This window comes from Danio rerio, chromosome 3 (assembly GCF_052040795.2).
Source record: "Danio rerio strain M-AB ecotype USA chromosome 3, GRCz13ab, whole genome shotgun sequence".
Lineage (NCBI taxonomy): Eukaryota > Metazoa > Chordata > Actinopteri > Cypriniformes > Danionidae > Danio > Danio rerio.
Window position 1 is genome coordinate 5,559,199 of NC_141023.1, and position 14,483 is coordinate 5,573,681.

The 14,483-nt window shown below is 35.5% G+C and overlaps 2 protein-coding genes and 2 long non-coding RNA genes across 9 annotated transcripts in view; 3 read left to right on the plus strand and 1 right to left on the minus strand.

The window, feature by feature from the left end:
* Positions 1-2,107, plus strand: part of nup85 (nucleoporin 85) — a 37,456-nt gene extending 35,349 nt beyond the window's left edge. Inside the window, 1 exon segment of the mRNA NM_001003625.1 lies at positions 1,902-2,107. Within this exon segment, the coding sequence (NP_001003625.1) occupies positions 1,902-2,000 (99 nt within the window). The 3' untranslated portion in view covers positions 2,001-2,107.
* gga3b (golgi associated, gamma adaptin ear containing, ARF binding protein 3b) overlaps positions 1-14,483 on the minus strand; it is an 81,800-nt gene that overhangs the window by 40,832 nt on the left and 26,485 nt on the right. For 2 of the 3 annotated variants that reach the window (XM_087243569.1, XM_087243568.1), the window contains one exon: positions 12,261-13,023. The exons of the other annotated variant lie outside the window; for it this stretch is intronic. In XM_087243569.1, coding sequence (XP_087099695.1) covers positions 12,913-13,023 — 111 coding nt within the window. In that variant the 3' untranslated portion in view covers positions 12,261-12,912. Of the gene's footprint in view, positions 1-12,260; positions 13,024-14,483 lie in introns of those variants that run through there. 3 annotated transcript variants of the gene reach the window in all.
* Positions 3,698-14,483, plus strand: part of LOC147845465 (uncharacterized) — a 129,262-nt gene continuing 118,476 nt past the window's right edge. For 3 of the 4 annotated variants that reach the window (XR_015480341.1, XR_015480340.1, XR_015480339.1), the window contains exon 1: positions 3,836-4,082. This is a non-coding gene — a long non-coding RNA (uncharacterized LOC147845465). Of the gene's footprint in view, positions 4,083-14,483 lie in introns of all 4 variants that reach the window. The other variant, XR_015480342.1, reaches the window with a different exon arrangement.
* Positions 5,836-8,065, plus strand: LOC147845466 (uncharacterized). The gene is made up of 2 exons (XR_015480372.1): positions 5,836-6,104; positions 6,150-8,065. It is a non-coding gene; the product is annotated as an uncharacterized LOC147845466 (long non-coding RNA).

Consider the following 14,483-nt stretch of genomic DNA (forward strand, 5'->3'; position numbering starts at 1 on the left):
CATTAAATTTGCAGGTAAAATGCATAACGTTTTGCCAATTTTGCAGATAAAGTGCATAACTACTTTAAATTTGCAGGTAAAATACATAACTTTACACTAAATTTCTTTTAGTTAAAATACAAAACTTGATGCCAAACTTGCAGGTAAATTACATAACTTTACTCTAAATTTGCAGGTAAAAAGCATAACTTTATGGCAAACTTGCAAGTAAAATACATAATTTTACATTAAATTTGCAGGTAAAATGCATAACTTTATGCCCATCTTGCAGATAAAATACATAACTTTGAATGTGCAGGTAAAATACATAACTTTATGTAAAATTTGCAGGTAAATTACATAACTTTACACCAAATTTCTTTTAGATAAAATTCAAAACTTTACGACAAATTTGCAGGTAAATGACATAACTTTACGGCAAACTTGCAGATAAAAATCACAACTTTACATTAAATTTGCAGGTAAAATATAGAAATTTACATTAAATTTGCAGGTAAAGTTCATAACTTTAAATTAAGTTTGCAGGTAAAATGCATAACTTTACATTAAGTTTGCAGGTAAAATGCATGACTTTTACACCAATCTTGCAGATAAAATGCAAAACCTAACGTTAAATTTGCAGGTAGAATACAAAACTTAACGGTAAATTTGCAGGTAAAATACAAAACCTAACGTTAAATTTGCAGGTAGAATACAAAACTTAACGGTAAATTTGCAGGTAAAATACAAAACTTAACGTTAAATTTGCAGGTAAAATACAAAACTTTACGGTAAATTTGCAGGTAAAATACAAAACTTAACGTAAAATTTGCAGGTAAAATACAAAACTTTACATTAAATTTGCAGGTAAAATACAGAAATTTACATTAAATTTGCGGGTAAAGTTCTTAACTTTACATTAAATTTGTAGGTAAAATACAGATCTTTATGCCAAATTTGCTGATAAAATACAGAACTTTACATCAAATTTGCAGGTAAAATACAGAACTTTACAATAAATTTGCAGGTAAAGTTCATAACTTTACATTAAGTTTGCAGGTAAAATGCATAACTTTACGCCAGTCTTGCAGATAAAATGCATAACTTTACAATAGATTTGCAGGTAAAATACTAAACTTAACATTAAATTTGCAGGTAAAATACATAAATTTACACTAAATTTCTTTTAGAAAAAAATACAAAAACTTAACGCCAAATTTGCAGGTAAATTACATAACTTTAGACTAAATATGCAGGTAAAAACATAACTTTATGCCAAACTTACAGGTAAAATACAAAACTTTATGTTACATTTGCAGGTAAGCATACATAAATTATGCAAAATTTGCAGGTAAAATGCATAACTTTACACCAAATTTACAGATAAAATACATTTTACATTAAATTCCCAGGTAAAATGCATAACTTTATGCCAACCTTGCAGATAAAATATATAACTTTAAATTTGCAGGTAAAATGCATAACTTTGTTACATTTGCAGATAAAAATACATAACTTTACACAAAATTTGCAGGTAAATTACACAACTTTACGCCAAATTTACAGGTAAAATACATAATTTTACATTAAATTTGCAGGTAAAATGCATAACTTTACATTAAATTTGCAGGTAAATTACATAACTTTACACTAAAATTCTTTTAGATAAAATACAAAACTTTATGCCTAATATGCAGCTAAATGCATAACTTTACATCAAAATTGTATCTAAAATGCATAACTTAACATTAAATTTGTAGGTAAAATGCATAACTTTGTTAAATTTGTAGGTTAAAATACATTACTACATCAAAATTGCAGGCAAAATTGATAACTTTAATTCCACATGCTATTGTTGAATTGCTCATTAATTAATCTAATAAAAATTCATTCTCTAAGTTGTTTGTTCTTTGATGTTTTAGGAGGAAGATCTGGAGTCCACGAAGACGGAGCTGTTGCGAGTGGCGTTGGCTCGTAATCTTGCTACGGCCATCGTCAAAGAGGGGACCATAGAAACATAAATGCATCTGATCGTCCAGCTGTTTTTTTTCTGTATATAAATCTGAAGACTTGAGTAAAAGTGTGACCTCTTTAATAAAACCCTTTTCCAGTTTTTGCTAGAAAAAAATGGTTTCATATATGTTTTTTGTTTGTAAAGAGTTATGGGGAAAACTGGATTGTTTGCATTAAAACAGCATCTCCTCTAGTCTGATTAACTTGTGTAGGAAATTGTGAAGTATTAATACAATACAGATTAATTATATGTATAATTTAAATTACTTTAAATAGGCTTGATATTATTAGTACAGTTTTTATAGTACTTACAGATGGATATAAGCCATATTTACAAAAAAACCTATGACCAAATGGATAATTTTAGCTGTACGAGAAAATTCAATTTAATTAAATTAATAATACAAATGAGAAATCCAACAAATAATTAAAAACAACATACACACATACAGTAAATATGCCAGAAATGTGAGTGTACAGACAAAACATTCATTAAGAATTTTAAAAAGTTGTAAAATTATCACATACATTGAAATAAGGTCATACAGTATATCAAAATTATTTGACTTGAATGCATTATTTGTTTTGTTTTTTCTAAGAAAATTTCACATATCTGCCCAGAAAATACTCACATAATCACAAAACAAATTGACAATTTCTATTTCCATTGAAAACAGAGAGCAGATTTATTTAACACATTTATTAACATATTTGTTTTAATAACTCATTTCTAATAACTGATTTATTTTATCTGTGCCATGATGACAGTACGTAATATTTTACAAGGCACTTCTATACAGCTTAAAGTGACATTTAAAGGCTTAACTAGGTTAATTAGGTTAACTAGGCAGGTTAGGGTAATTAGGTAAGTTATTGTATAACGATGGTTTGTTCTGTAGACTATCAAGAAAAAATGTAGCTTAAAGGGGCTAATATATTTGACCTTAAAATGGTGTTTAAAAATTAAAATCTGCTTTTATTCTAGCCGAAATAAAACAAATAAGACTTTCTCCAGAAGAAAAAATATTATCATTTTTTCGAAAATTCGAAGGGGGCTAATAATTCTGATATATATATATATATATATATATATATATATATATATATATATATAAAAACGTAAGATACGTTAACATTTAAAAGTCTAACGCAGTGTTTCTCTGTTTTTTGATGACGCTGAGAAACACTGTTCTAACACATTGTAATTTTTGTACCAACTTTAGCAGAGATTTTTAAATGGAATACACCTATTATACTAAATGAGTTAATTAAGGTAAATGATGGTTGTTGACCCCGAGTCCTGACCAGAACATGACCAGCATAAACCAGTTTTTGATCAAATCACAATAGCATGCTGTTTTTTTTTTTTATCTTATAAATGCAATAAGTTCTGTGTGACACTTTGGCAACCAAAATTCGAGACATTGCAACCTGCAGAACCTATAGGTAGATAAATAAAAAAAAAAAATATATATATATATATATATAAATATATATTTATATATATATACAATTGTTTTAATTTTAGAAAGGAACAAAAAATGTGTGAGACTGATAGAAGAGACCAGAGATAACGTTAAATTTACTGGCCTACCATAGGTGCTGCTTTAGAAATACCTCGCGTTACTTTTTTATGTGTAATTTAATGCAAAGATGCTAAAATACAAAGTGTAGCTTGATAAATATACATACTTTTCAAAACTCCACACAGAAACGCCAACTGACCCAGCCGAGGCTGGAACCTGCGACCTTCTTGCTGTGAGGTGACAGCACTACCCACTGCACCACAGAGTCGCCTGAAATATAAATAGATATTGAAAACCTTCGATGATTTAATGACCGTGCCGCCACACTGAGTGACGTTCGATTTGAAAACAAGCCGTTATTTTCAACCGTTTATGTGACGCCATGGCTTGGCTGAAGTATATTTTAATGTCATATAAATGTCCTTCTTTTCGTGAATGCGTATTCACAATTCAGCTATATTTCACTCAGCTACTTTTATTACTCCACAAAACGTCGTCTTTCATATTCAGGGATGAGAAGAACACGGAGAAGCAGACGCAAATCTTCCAGAAAAACAACACAAGGTTAGCGTCACTCGCACAATCCTTTTGTTTTCTTTCAACAGCAAACACTTTCTTTTTTGAAACATTTAACTTTTAATACGCTCTTTTTGACCCAAGACTGGGTGAAGATTACACATGTAAACACGTATTGTTTAGTATGTAAGTAATTTACCTTCTTTTTGAAAGTTAAAATTGGAGATATTAGGTGTTTAAAGAGCCCATATTATGGGTTTTTGAAAATTCCCCTCCATGTAGTGTGTAACACAGCTCTAAGTGAAGTGAAGTATCCAGCTAAGGCTTAAATCTGTAAGAATACAGTGTTTAAAACTGTTGATTCATCTATAAAAGAGTCGATTCATAGTGCTTCAAACGAGTCGCCTTGATACCGACTCATTAGGTGTTTCGCCATGACGTACGAACGAAACCAAGTTATTCACGTGCACGCGCAAACCCGGGAGATTTCAAACCTGAGGCCCCGCCCTCTGACGCAGTAACCCAGACACACACACACACCCACACACACCCACAAACACACGCACACAAACATGCCGGTCGATTGAAGTCACATTGCAGATGGATATATTGAGTCTCTACCCAAAGATGAAACCTCAGCATTATAGCCAAGCAGTTGGAAACTACTGGAAACTTCTGGAAGCTACATGCTACAAAGAATACTTCATCTGCGTTTGTTAAAGGAAGGATCAGTAACTTACTGATGGACATCAGGATGGGTTTCTTCCATTTCTCAAGTGTAAGTACGTGCGGTTAAAGTTGTTGCCTCGTTGACTCTAGCTTGCAAATGTATTTAGTTGTGATTTGTTACTTGTAACCGCGTGTACTGTATCAGGTTAACTGGCTAGGTTTTATTCTCTTATCGCGTGCAAAGTCACGTTAAAAACGCGACGCGTGCTGCTTTGTTTATGGAGCTCCGTGGTAACGTTAGAGGTGTGCATACCCGCGGCTGTCCCCGCGCCAGATTTCTGCGGCGCGGGAATAAATTTCCGAATAAATCGCCGGAGCGGTCGGTAACGGGTTTGATTTGGGACGGGAGCGGGCTGCCTGAGAAAGAGAAAGATGTGTCTGCTTGGTGCTTGTGTGTTAGTGCGCACGCGCGCGTATGAGAGAGAGAGAGAGCGAGCGAGCGAGCGAGAGCTTTATGCTTGGTGCTGTGTGTGTGTTTATACAGATTTTCGGTTTTGTTCTCCCCCGCTCTTTAGCGGGATCGGGCGCGGCGGGCAGAATACGGGGCGGGTTCTAAGGCTAAAACCTGGCGGGTGCGGGCGGAAGCGGGAGCGTTCTCGTCCGGAGGTGTGTGTGTGTGTTTGTGTGTGTGTGGCAGCTAAAATCCACGCCTACACTATCTAGCGTGTATGAACTGTGATTACTTTTTAAATTGCTGATTAGCTATTGGCCATTTCCCTCTCTGACTGAAGGCAGTTGACCAATCGCGACAGACTGTCATCGGTCCAATCAGCGCAGATTAGCTTCGCGCTAAGGAGGGGTTTGGGAACAAATGAATCACTGAACGATTCATACAGGAGTCGCTGGGATAATTAGGTAAAAATAAATGCAGATTATAAGACCATGAAAGTGTTTTTTGACCTTGCATGCATATTAGACTGTTGTTGGAGACCCTTACAACCAAGATATGACCCTATTTCATGTATAATATGGGCTCTTTAAAACACGAGGCTGCTAAATCAGATCATTTCTGTTTTTCCTGTCTCCCAAGCTAATCAGGTAAGTCGTTTTTTTTTTTAGTTTTTTTTTTCGGAAAAGGACAGACTAATGTGCACAGAAAGTTAGATTTCTTTAAATATATACAGTTGAAGTCAAAATTATTAGCCCCCCTTTGAATTCTTTTTTAAATATTTCCCAAATGATGTTTAAGAGAGCAGATCTTTAATACAAACAGGTGACCACGAACCTAATGTCGCATATACCCCTACAGAAAAATCCAACTTAAACCAGCCTAGGCTGGTTGGCTGGTTTTAGCTGGTCGACCAGCCTGGTTTTAGAGGGGTTTTGGCCATTTCCAGGCTGGTTTCCAGCCATTTCCAGCCTGGTCTTAGCTGGTCAGGCTGGGAGATGACCAGCTAAAACCAGCTTGACCAGTCTAGCCAAGCTGGGAGTCCAGCCAAAACCAGTTATGTCCAGCTTAAACCAGGCTGGTCAAGCTGGTTTTAGCTGGTCATTTTCCAGCCTGACCAGCTAAGACCAGGCAGGAAATGGCTGGAAACCAGCCTGGAAATGGCCAAAACCAGCCTGGCTGACCATCTAAAACCAGCCAACCAGCCTAGGCTGGTTTAAGCTGGATTTTTCAGTGGGGATGTCATTCAGTTTCTGAATGGTTTAGGCACAAGCCAACAGTTTGGTAACACTGTCTGCTTCTTACATCATTTTTTTTATTATGCACAGTAATACCAGATACCGAGGTAAAATAGGGAGGAGGTTTGGCGGTATCAAAATTTGAATACCGACCAAGCCTAACTATGTGATAACTAAATACATTTAGGCAAGTTTAATCATACCAACAATTTGAAAAATTTCTGTGGCATATGGAAAAAAATAGAGCAATTCATAATAAAAAATTAGGACTGCACAACATATGGTTTCAGCATTGATACCGCAATGTGTGCACCAACGCATGATGTTGAGCTGGCAACATTATAGCTGATTATAATCAATGCAGAGTTTATCATAATGGAGTAAAAGTTTATCATCTGCATGATTTTTTTTTTAAGATATAGATCACCCCAAAATTAAACTACTTACTATTTTCATTACACCCTTGTTTCAAACGTTTATGAGGTTTTCTATGTTGAACACATAAAGAAGATCTTTTAATAACCCATGAACAACAAGTGAAGGGTGAGTAAATAGTGAGTAAAGGTTCATTTTGTGGGTGAACTATCCCTTTAAGGCCGGCAACTATGAACATTTCAACATTTCAGGTTTAACACATCTGGCCACGGGAAATTACAATGCTTGTAACTTTAATAAAGATTTTATTATATTCCAACATCATGCAGCCCTAATCCAAATGAAGCATTTAAACACAATGAAACAAGCGCAGGTCATTCCATCTGAATCTTTAATGGCGCAGTAAACATGAAATCATTATTAGACACCAGAGCATTGCATCATCATCATCATCATCAACCATTATAACTTCTAATAACTTGTACATTTGTCCCACATAGTTTCCATCTTAAGTCCTAAATACCTGGTCATCAACATCAGAGCAGGTGAAGCTTTGGCTCTTTGACAGAGATACAATTGATTCATTAACACACACATGAGGATCCTCATAAAACACTGGAAATGATGCAAATGCATAATAATTCATCAAAACCTTCTTCCTCCTCAGACAGAATCAGCAGAGTGTCTTCAAGCACACATCCAGATTTATACAAATGAATCTTATAAAATTAAAAAAAAAAAAAACTCACATTAAGACATGAGTATTAAAATAATAAATAAATCAAGCTTAAATGTTATAGCGTAGTGCTGGACAGTACTTTAAATTTGAATAAATCCACATTATATTCACATATGGAAGAATTGTGAATTTGTGTCGTGCAAATAATATAATACAAAAAAAAACGTTATGATCTATTAAATTCGCTAAAAATGTTCCTATATGCAAAATATGAGTTCATTTGTCTGCGGGTGAAGCCTGAAACCACCTTTTTAATTTAAAATAAAACACTTTTCTCTGCTAATACTGTCAAATCACATGTAACAACACACATCTCCAATCTGACAGACTCATGAAACACTGATTATCCTCCATCCACATCTTCATCTCGAACTGCAGACAGTAGCTATGTTTCCATCCACCAATTTTCATGTGCATTTTGAATTATCCCATTAAAAAAAGCTCGATGGAATGCCAGGATGTGCATAAATTTTGATGGTATTCGCATAACTAAGTAGTTGTAAACGTTTTATTTGGATAATTTGAAACAGCGACCACTAGTCTCCATCTTTAAAAGTCTCCATAGACATCTTGACAGCACAAACACTGCTGTCACCTTAACAGAAACCCCGCCCCTGCTTTCATTTGATTGGAGAATGAAACAGACTGACGTAACACGCTTTTTCCGTTCAGAATTGACGTTTATTCAACTGCGAGCGCACAGCACACATTGGCAAAAACATGAGGCCAAAGTCCCTTTAAGGGCCTACTCACACTATGCCATTCGTACCGTGCCCAGGCCCGTTTCCTGGATCGTTTGAGAAGTGTGAGAGCGATGAATCGGGCTCAAGCACGATTCACTTGGCTGGCCCTGGCCCGGTTGGAAGAGGTGTGCCTGAGCGCGGTTCACTTGGGCTTTGGCACGGTACACTTATTGTGTGAATGCAAAACGCGCCAAAGCCCGAAACTGAAAGCGATACGTGACTTTTACGGGGCTTTTTCATATGGATTTATTAATCATTCTTACTGTTCAATGAACGCAAACTGCTGTAGTTTATTAAAGACGAGAACTCCTCACAGCTGCGCGGCTTCAGCAGACCTCCTCATTCCTGCAGCACGAGAGCTTTATGATTGTTTATGAGCGCCAAAAGTGGCGGATCTGTTTGTGAAATATCTGACTGCGTGTCGCCGCATCCCTAAGAACAGTTTGGCGAAATATTTGACTGCATGTCACTGCATATCAAACGACTGACACGATATAACTAGAGAAATCTTCACTGTGCTGCTGAGTGAGAGAGCGCTTCTCACTGAACAGCGCAGCAGTGATGATGTAAGCGTGCCGAGGCCCGTTTGTGGTGTGAGCGCGGGCCGTCGGGGGAGACGGGAGGGGGGACAAGCGTGCTTTGGCCTGGTTCGAGGCAACTGAACCTAGTGTGAGTACGGCTTAAGGCAAGTCATTTCACTCGGCGGCCATCATTGCAACACCTCTTGGGCAGTATGCTCAGGCATTCTGTCTGAATGGGGAAACACCAAATTCTCCAAAATTCTCAAAAACTTTTAAGTCTTGGATAGAAAGCGAATCATCTTAATCACATAAAATCTGCAGAGACTCGCATCTGGTCCAAGCCCCTCTCCCAGAGAATCATCAGTCTATAGTGATCGATGATTGGCTTCTGTACTAGTAGGCGAAGCTTTATTCGCCATATTGACCGTTACACTTTTCCCCATTCAAAAAGATACAAGTGATATGTCTTGTTTATTTTATAGTCTTTGGTGAGGCAAAGAACTTAGAATGACCAAGAGGCAACACTTAATAGGACGTTTTATTGAAACAGCAGTGCCCAGCAACAGCCCCGCGATTCCGCCATTTTGGGGTGAAAGCGATCGGCTGTCCATTGGATCTTATTGCTGTCGCGGTGGCAAGCAGCTGATTTTTTTTTTTATTTATTTAAAAAGCGCATTAAAGCTGAGATACAACCTGAAAGACGACAACACAGCACTTACTATCACAATCATCAGCAATTTTAATAGTTTATTTTACAGACTCATAATATGCTGTTGTTCTATTGGGATTTTCATTCCAAAATGGCCGTTGCGGCATCTAGTAGCTGTTTCCCAAAATTAGCAATAGAGTGTCGCCTCTTGGTGATTCTATGCTCTTTGGTGAGGCACACAGGGCGAATAAGCAGCATGCAAAACGCTTGCGGCCAATAATAAACCATTCAAAAGATGCGCAAAATGCCTTCAAAAACGTCTTTATCTTCTGAGGCTCAACTCATTTATTAGAGAAGAAAAAACACCACAGTGGCAAATCCCAACACACTAAACTCCATTTCTGACATATCTGCTCCAGTTTATCATAATTTTGTTTTCTTTAGTTTCTCACTGGATGGAAACGCTGCTTTATTTACTAAACTTTTATGCGATATCCCAGTTTTACGCATAAATTTAATTCACTTTGAATGGAAACATAGCTACAGTAGCAAAACTAAGCAAAAATACACCATCATTAAATAAACAAATCTAATATTGTCAAAAAAAAGGCTGACAGACGGTAATGCTGAAACACCAGTCCAAATGTTCCTGTAGCAGCAATAAATAAAAGCAGAAACAGTGTTGAACTAGAACATAAATAAAGGAAACGCAGCCATCATCCTGCTGGTCTTAAACTCACAGCTCGTAAACTCTTCAGCTACATTCATTCTGATGCTTCATGACGTTTGCAGGAAATGAATGGCCTAGTATTTTTAGAAACAGCGAATGTTTCGAGGACCAGAAAAACACCTAGAACTGCCAGAGCAGAGTGAAATCATGGTTAAATACACTCTACAGACAGCGGCGAGGTCATGTGACGCCATCAGTATCATCCATTTAGGAATATACCATTAAATACCATAGTTTACACCAAAATGCCACACAGCGGACATCAAAATGGTCATGAAAAAGACTGATTTGGGTGTATTTTCTACAAGTGGTCAATAAAAATGTTTAACAATGTAATTTTTTAATTACAAATATTTGCCTAAATTTATATATATATATATATATATATATATATATATATATATATATATATATATATATATATATATATATATATATATATATAAATATATATATATATATAAATATATATAAATATATATATATATATATATATATATATATATATATATATATATATATATATATATATATATATATACACACACACACACACACACACACACACATATATATATATATGCAGAGTTTGAATGCAAAAACCTCTAAGTGCCATCAGAAATTTCAATCGAAGATGAACATTTTTCTCAGCCTCCTTTATTTATGTTGAGGTATTTCACTTCAAAGACCAGGAAAAGTACTTATTCTTTGCCATAAACGTGATATTACTGACCATAAACAGAAGCCTGATAAAAATACTAATTTTAGAGTAAAATTTCAGACGGCATTTAGAGGTTTTTGCATCTAAACTCTTCAAATATATATAAATATATATATATATATATATATATATATATATATATATATATATATATATATATATATATATATATATATATATATATATATATTTGAACATATATGTATATATTTGTAATTTCAGTGGTTAAAAATTATTTAAAATATTTTGCAATATTTAAAATAACCCTGTTATAAAAAGTGAAATTAAATAAATATATATACATACTCCTTAAATCTATTTGATCAACTTTCGATTTTCATTTAAAAATATATAATAAAGTAATTAAGTAAAAAAAACAAAAAACATTTTTGTAAACAAAAATTATATACAGACATATTTAAATAATGTACACTCAATGGCCATTTTATTAAGTACACCTTACTAGTGCCAAGTTGGACCCCCTTTTGCCTTCAAAACTGCCTTAGTCCGTCTTAGGTACTGGAAATATTCCTCAGAGAATTTGCTCCATTGATATGATAGCATCACACAGTTGCTGCAGATTTGTCAGCTGCACATGCATGATGAAAATCTCCCGTTCCACCACATCCCAAAGGTGCTCCATTGGATTGAGCTCTCATGACTGTGGAGGTCATTTGAGTACAGTGAGAGTACAGTCATGTTCAAGAAAACCAGTCTGAGAATATTCACGCTGTATGATATGTTGTGTTATCCTGCTGGAAGTAGCCATCCGAAGACGAGTACACTGGTCATAAAGGGATGGACATGGTAAGCAACAATACTCAGTTAGGCTGTGGTGCTGATACGATGCTTAATAAGTACTAATGGACCAAAGTGTGCCAAGAAAATATCCCCCACACCATTACACCACCGGCCTGAACCGTTTATACAAGGCAGGATGGATCCATGCTTTCATGATGTTGATGCCAAATTCTGACCCGACCATCTGAATGTGGCAGCAGAAATGGAGACTCATCAGAGCAGGCAACGTTTCTCCAATCTTCTATTGTCCAGTTTTGGTGAGTCTGTGTGAATTGTAGCCTCAGTTTCCTGTTCTTAGCTGACAGGAGCGGCACCTGGTGTGGTCTTCTGCTGCTGTAACCCATCCGCCTCAAGGTTGGACGTGTGTGTTCAGAGATGCTCTTCTGCAGACCCCGGTTGTAGAGAGTGCTTATGTGAGTTACTATTGCCTTTCTATCAGCTGAACCAGTCTGGCCATTCTCCTCTGACTTCTGGTATCAACAAGGCATTTGCGTCCACAGAACTGCCGCTCACTGAATATTTCCTCTTTTGTCAGGTCATTCTCTGTAAACCCTAGAGATGGTTGTGAGTGAAAATCCCAGTAGATCAGCAGTTTCTGAAATACTCAGACCAGCCCGTCTGACACCAAAAACCATGCCACGTTCAAAGTCCCTTAAATCCCCTTTCTTCCTCATTCTGGTGATTGATTCGGCAGCAGATTGCCTTCACCATGCACTAAATGCATTGAGTTGCTGCCATGTGATTGGCTGATTAGAAATTTGCATTAATGAGCAACTGGACAGGTGTACCTAACAAAGTGGCCAGTGAGTGTATAATAAAAATGAAAAGCACGAAAAAAAACTAAAACGAAAATGTAAGAATTAAATAAAGTTAAAAATATGTAAAAATACTATAGTATCTCAATGATACTAAAATAACACTGACAACAAGTCGGTAAACTAAATGATCACCAAGTAGAGTCTAAACTGGTTTGCAGTTTGCATAAATAATGTTTTAACATTTGAACAATTCATTCATCAAAGTGCTGCTTGACTTTATTTCACCGTGGTATTTTAATGTAAACTATGATTACCCTGGTAAGAGCGGTCTCTGAATCGTGTGTGTCCTCTTCTGACAATCATGTGCGTCACTGACGGTTGTGTTATTGTATTAATATCCAGCTGAAACATCAAGCATCAAATGCTGCTTCACAAGGCTACAGTAAACCACTGATTGAACAGAAATGAATGAGGAAACGGTTAAATCTACAGCGAGCCCCATCTGTCTGCTGGAGGAAACTGATCCAGCTCTCCAACCTCTGAATACTGACGCTCTCCCAGAAGATACGCCAGCTTATAGCGCAGACGCACACGCTCCTGAAACAGACACACACACACACACACACACACACACACACACACACACACACACACACACACACACACACACACACACACACACACACACACACAGGTTATTCATAATCAATTCAAGTCCACTTAAAATCAAAAGTTGCAATGCTTGTTTTGATCTTTGATTAGCGGAATCAAAACTAATCATATTGATTTAGTTAGCTCACATTGCTACTTTTGTGGTGAACATCTGTGTGTGTCTTTAGAAATAACAATAGTTTGCCCTTGCAATTTTTTATTGAAATCTGGAAATGCACTTCCTGTTTGTTTTCAGTTAAATTCTCAGTTTAGGTCTATCAGAGGTATTGGGCGTGGCTAACATGCTAAACCATGTCTCTCCAGCTGTGAGTTTAGACAAGAAACATAAATGGTGAGCAGGAGGAGTCTGTTAGGCTGTAATAACTCTCCCCAAACCCTTTTCCCCATTTTTTCGAATGAAATACCTACTTTACTACATCCAATCAGCACGCAGTAAAAAACAAGCCACACCCACTGTTTTCTCATTTAATTTTCCACTTTTTTAGGAACGTCGATCAAAGTCTGAGCTTTTGCTTTCGTGTTTGGAGTGATGGTGCTTTTGTTGACATCAACCCGAGGGTTTCCATAGCCAACTGCATGTTAGTACCCTCTCTCACCATTAGTTTGCTATGAGGGAATGATGGGCAAAAGAAACCCTGCCCCCCTACTCAATAATCAGATTCAGTTGGAAATACATTTACTTACTGAAATAAAAGCCTGAGAAACTTTAGTTTCATACAGACTTTTAACAATATATCATTGTTATAATTGAACCTTTTTTACATTATGGATTTATTTCTATTACACTAACTCAAAGCAGCAACAACTGGCTCAGCAAAACTTTAAAAATGCAAGTTTCTCATTTTATTTCCTTATCGCAAAAAAAGAATGTCAATTTTTCCATTATAACAAAAAAAAAAAAACATTAAAAAAACTACAGAAAGCCTTAAACTTTTTTAAGTAAATAAAATTTTAATAACATTATAATCGATTAAAACATTAAACATTAAACTATGCAATCATGTATTTTTTCACTTAAACAATAAATTTTTTTAAAGAATATATATATATTTAATTATTTTATTTTTATATAATATAAACATCTAACATTTTAAACAAAATTAGAAAACATATTTATTATTCTCCCTAATTTTTATTTATAGTGAAAAAAAAACAACATTATAATTAATAATACATCAGAAGACTTCAGACATTTTATATTTTAAATTTAAATTTGTACATTTTTAATTAGTTATTGAAATGACACCATATAATAACAAACTTCAGAATGTTGTATTACATTATTTGATCTTAGAGATTTTTTAAAAATGTAATAAGTTTGTGTTTGTATGCGTGTGTATCTTTGTGCATATTGTATTCAACGTTATGAGCACCAAATGTCCCCA